At 45.2% G+C, this 5,000-nt stretch overlaps 1 protein-coding gene across 1 annotated transcript; it reads right to left on the bottom strand.

The window, feature by feature from the left end:
• Positions 1–3,390: 3,390 nt before the first annotated feature.
• Positions 3,391–3,987, bottom strand: diras1a (DIRAS family, GTP-binding RAS-like 1a). Its single transcript, XM_030784836.1, has one exon. It carries the CDS (start codon positions 3,985–3,987, stop codon positions 3,391–3,393), a length of 597 nt encoding a protein of 198 aa, XP_030640696.1.
• Between the last annotated feature and the right edge of the window lie 1,013 nt (positions 3,988–5,000).

The raw sequence follows: 5,000 nt of genomic DNA, 5'->3' as shown, positions 1-5,000 counted from the left end.
GTACTACTCTCCTCAATCACTGGTACCACTCTCCTCAGTCACTGGTACTATTCTCCTCAGTCACTGGAGCTACTCTCCTCAGTCACTGGAGCTACTCTCTTCAGTCACTGGTACTACTTAACACTTATATTGTGATACGTATTGCCGGAGTCACTACACACTTTATATAATGGGGGTTATTGACCGACCTGTAATCCACTGTCTTATTTTCCTTCAATATTCACACATTTGTGTCTGGTCTAATACTGAACTTAGCGCTTATGCCACAGACAGCTCCGAAATCAATCTATGCTTGGTTTGTATTCTGAATGCCCTCAGTGTTGCTCTGGATAAAAGCTTCTGCTGAGTAAATGAAAGGAAATGTTGATGAATGAAAGGAAATGTGATGTAAATAACACAGCACGTGTCTACGTGTCCATATGTATGTTCTCTGTATATGTGTTTCTTTAGACATTGGTCTGACTGATGGCCTCATACTATTTGTGTACATCAAGACCGTGAAACAAATCAACAAATCAATGCAGTGTGGCCATCACACCACCAGATGGTACCTAAACACCAAATAAGCGAGACAATTTGATCCAAAACACGGTCGTACGACTAGGACACGCGACCATACCTGTCAACACTGGGCTTTGAAAATAAGGCAGACTTCCCACACCCCGAACTTTAAAACATCAACAAGGATTGGATTAACTAGTTCCTACATTAACTAAGTGACTACAGTTGGATGGTCAGTCAGATACCTGGTTGAAGGTGAAATGCCGTGAACACTGAATGCTGTGATTAAAAATGCAAACATTCCTCATCGCAGGAGGAGCTGTAAATATCTGTAGGTTTAAAACATGTCTAGGGCAACGTCAACGGAAATCCGAGGTAAAATCGCAACAAACCCCTTGCTCACGTTTTTAAACCCGTTTCCATCAACCAGTATCATTTTAGCAGATGCTAATCACCTCTTCCCGGCAAATAAATTCCTTTCGCCTTCCATCGAAAAGTTTCCCTTCTTATGCGACTTAAACGATTTGATGTGAAGTTTAAGCGTTAATTTGCAGTATTTTGTGGGTTACTATATATTCCGTGTCAGTGCAAACAAAGAACGGAAGACCGGACTGGGTTGTTGAGTACGCTACAGTTGCGATACGGGGTGTCTGGCCTGTCATTCAGTTCAGCAGCAGGTTGCGAAGAATGTGTAGGCAAGTGATGGACCGTGAGTGAAAGTCGCGCCAGCTCACTTTTGTCCGTCCGAAAATAAATTTCTAGCTACGCCACCGCCAAGCCCCAGAACCTAACGTTATGAAAGGTTAGAAATACGGGAGATTCAAGGGAAAATATTAAAACGGGAGCACTGCGGGAGAGAAGGCTATAATACGGGAGAAACCCGGGGGAAAACGGGACGGTTGACAGGTCTGCACGCGACTAAAGCAAAAATAAGACATGATCAGCAATGAACTGACACAGTGCTGTTTTTTCCTCAGAGAGATATCCGTGAAAATAGAATACGATTCTCCACATAATATAATTTTCATTTCCCTCAGTTAACTGCTTAGCGGCTGGCACTGTGGATTCGCACTGGTGTTTTGGTATGCTGAATCAGTAACCTCAAAACCAAAGTCAAGCTGGTGACCAGTTTGTCCCTATCGATCCGAAAAAGTTTCTAGAGGAAGCATCTGTGTTTTACAGCATTTCTTGTCTAAACAGGCCTTACTGACGCTCTCGCGTGTTTAAATTTGTCCAAACTTTCCACCAAAGCATTACAAGCTGATGGCATTTCACCTCCCAAGCGAGCTAGTTGTGTGTCTTGTTAACGCATTTAGATGGAGTTGCTATATTTAGCGGAAGAGGCTCATTGGCTACCACATTGGCCTAATTTCCTCTGAAGCGTGAAATTGTGCTGATGCTACCGCTGTGTCCTTCTCACCACCTTGAAGCCGAAGGCAAAGACAGAGCCAAAGGGTGTAACGTAGCCCTAGCGCAGTGCAAAACGAGCCATCCACCTCGGTCCTGAACGGAGAGAGCAGAGCTAATAAAGCACCATCTAGGCAGGCAGAGATTAAAACGTTCCCCGCTTTTAAAAAGGGGTTGTACTGCTGTTAATGTCAGCACAGGTGCAGGCGTTTGTCCTTAAAATGCCTTAGTATCGTGCGTTTGATCACGTTTGAAGTTTCATTTACAGTTGCGCCGTTTCCCAGGACGAAGCACTACGCTAACGTTCCATTGCAGCAGGAATGACGAGCCGTAATGCAATTTTAAGATCATTATGCTTTGTGCTTAGTTTTATTTTTCCGGAAATTTCTCACATGATTAAAATTGGCAAAACACCCCACTGGAAAATCGTAAACGCAGAGTGTATACAACAGGACAACAATGATTCTCCGTTTTTGTTCGTTTTTTTTTTTTTTTTAAAGAAAGGCCCATGTTTTTTCAGTACTCCGAGTGTGTGCCCAGGATTCTCAAAGTGCTTCATATAATGTATTGCTAAAGGGTCAGCGTTTGGTGACAGTGGTCAGGGAGAGGGCACATGGTAGATCACCGTCAGGAATTGAGGAATGATGTTGTATAGAGTACAGGTTAACTATCCACCTATGTTTATATTACACATTTATAGTGAGATGCATGACAACAATTACATTTCCAATATGCAAATCAGTCGTTTCATGACTGAGTAAAAGAAATGATTTTGTGTCATGAAAACTGAATTAAAACTGTTTTCAGGAATCAAAAATCCGTATGTATGTACAAGTGTTAACACAGGAAGTTGGTGTCCGTGGTTAGTGTGCTTCGTCTGACTGAAGCTCTGTGCTTAAGAAAGTGTGAAATGAAGAATGGGTTAAGCAAGGGACTCATTATACAACCGCAAATACAGCTGAATGTTACACAGTTTCTGATTTTATACATAAACATAATTAGTCACACTGGCATGGAAAAATAAAAAATGAAATGACATTTAACAAAAGTCGGACATGGACCCTGTAGGTGCCAGCCACGTGAGAGGGAGCAGAGCTGTGTGTGTGTGTTCTACACATGCAGACGAACACTGAGTTAGTCACAGGCTTCCGCTCTGCGCTTGTCAGAGATGTGCTTTCATTTGGTCTCATCCACTGGAGTGACTTTGCCTCAGGGCTGAGTCTCTCTTATGTGCAGGTCTTTGCCACTTCAGCAGGGGGCGCTCTCACAGCAGCCGCAAAAAGAATGCAGGAAAAAATGGACAGACGGACAGACAGACGGACATGTTATTTATGACTGGATTTAAGGGCTGAACAAACAGAGGTGTATGGAGATTGTTTTAGGGGTCTGCGTATTTGGGAATTTGGATTTGGGAGTGACTCGCGTGAGTCATTCCGTTTCGTCCAAATCGAGCTCCATGTCCCACCCACAGGATTCCTCCCACTACATCACACTGCACTTGGCCTTCAGCTTGTCGGCCCGCCTCTGCTTCCCCGACCGCTTGCCGTCAATGTTTAGGCTCATGTCCCGTCTCTTTTCAAGGTTGAGCAGCTCCTGGAACAGCTCTGTGACGTTGGTGTTGGTCTTGGCGGATGTCTCCATGAAGGCACATTTCCACTTACTGGCCTGAGCTTCGCCCTCTTTCGTCTCCACCTCTCTCTGACTCTCGTCGCTCTTGTTCCCCACCAGCATGATGGGGATGTTCTCCACGTTGCCCTTGATGGCCAGCACCTGCTGGTAGATAGGCTTGAGCTCCTCCAGGGACTGGCGGCTGGTGATGGAGTAGACCAGGATGAAGGCGTGGCCCTTGGAGATGGAGAGGCGCTGCATGGCGGGAAACTGGTGGCTGCCGGTGGTGTCCGTGATCTCCAGCGTGCACACGCTCTTGTCGCAGCTGATCACCTGCCGATAGGTGTCCTCCACCGTGGGGATGTAGGTGTCTCGGAATGTGCCCTTGACGAAACGCAACACCAGACTGCTCTTCCCCACACCCCCCGCCCCAAACACAACCACCCTGTAATCGTTACTCTGCTCGGGCATCGTGGGAACTCGGTCTCAGAAGGAGAAACTGCAGGGTTGTGTGTCTGTGCGTACGGTCCTCTTTTTCCTGCGATCTAGGGAAAGAAAGAAAGAAAGAAAGAAAGAAAGAAAAGTAATGATTTTTAGGATTTTTAGTCTGAGTTAGGTGCATATTTTTCTTTTTGCAGTTACACACGGAACATGGACGAAGAGTTAAAAGACTTCACACACACAGGCAGGCAGGATTTTGCTTCTCAGATACTTTATGTCTGTCCAGTCCAGACTGCTGAGAGCCAATCACTTATATCGACTGTATTTGGCCTTTTAAAAGAGTGCAGTTACCAGGATTTAATTAACATACAGTATTGTCTCTGTCAAACGGGGCCATCTGGAATATCTCTGTGAAACACACACACACACACATTCACACACACACACACACACACACACACACACACACATTCACACACACACACACACATGTATACACCCACAGCTAAGATCGACAGAACAACAGACCAACCCCTGGATCCAAGTCGCCATAGATTATCACTAGATTATCACTAATCCAGGCAAGTCAAAGGAGGGACAGTCGATCGATCAGCTGGAACAGCTGTTACTGCACTGAGAACAGGCAGGAGGGTGGAGGAACATGCCTATAGCAACACAGTCAACTCCATATTTAAAGGTGTGTGTGTGTGTGTGTGTATGTGTGTGTGTGTGTGTGTGTGTGTGTATGTGTGTGTGTGTCTGTGTCTGTGTGTGTGTGTGTGTGTGTGTATGTGTGTGTGTGCTGTACTACGGGTGGGGTTGAGAATTCTTTCTCACCATCAGCACCAAGGTCATAATGTATCATGTGTCATCTTGCGCGGTTAAAACCTGGATACACACACACACACACACACACACACACACACAGACACACAGACACACACTGTGCTTTCCTTGTTCTTATTAGACATGTAAATACACACACACACTGTTTCTGCAAGTACTGTGTTCAGTCCTGTTTATGTTCACTGATAAACAGCAGT

Source organism: Chanos chanos, chromosome 9 (genome assembly GCF_902362185.1).
Source record: "Chanos chanos chromosome 9, fChaCha1.1, whole genome shotgun sequence".
Taxonomy (NCBI): Eukaryota; Metazoa; Chordata; class Actinopteri; order Gonorynchiformes; family Chanidae; genus Chanos; species Chanos chanos.
This window is presented reverse-complemented; position numbering and strand designations above follow the sequence as displayed.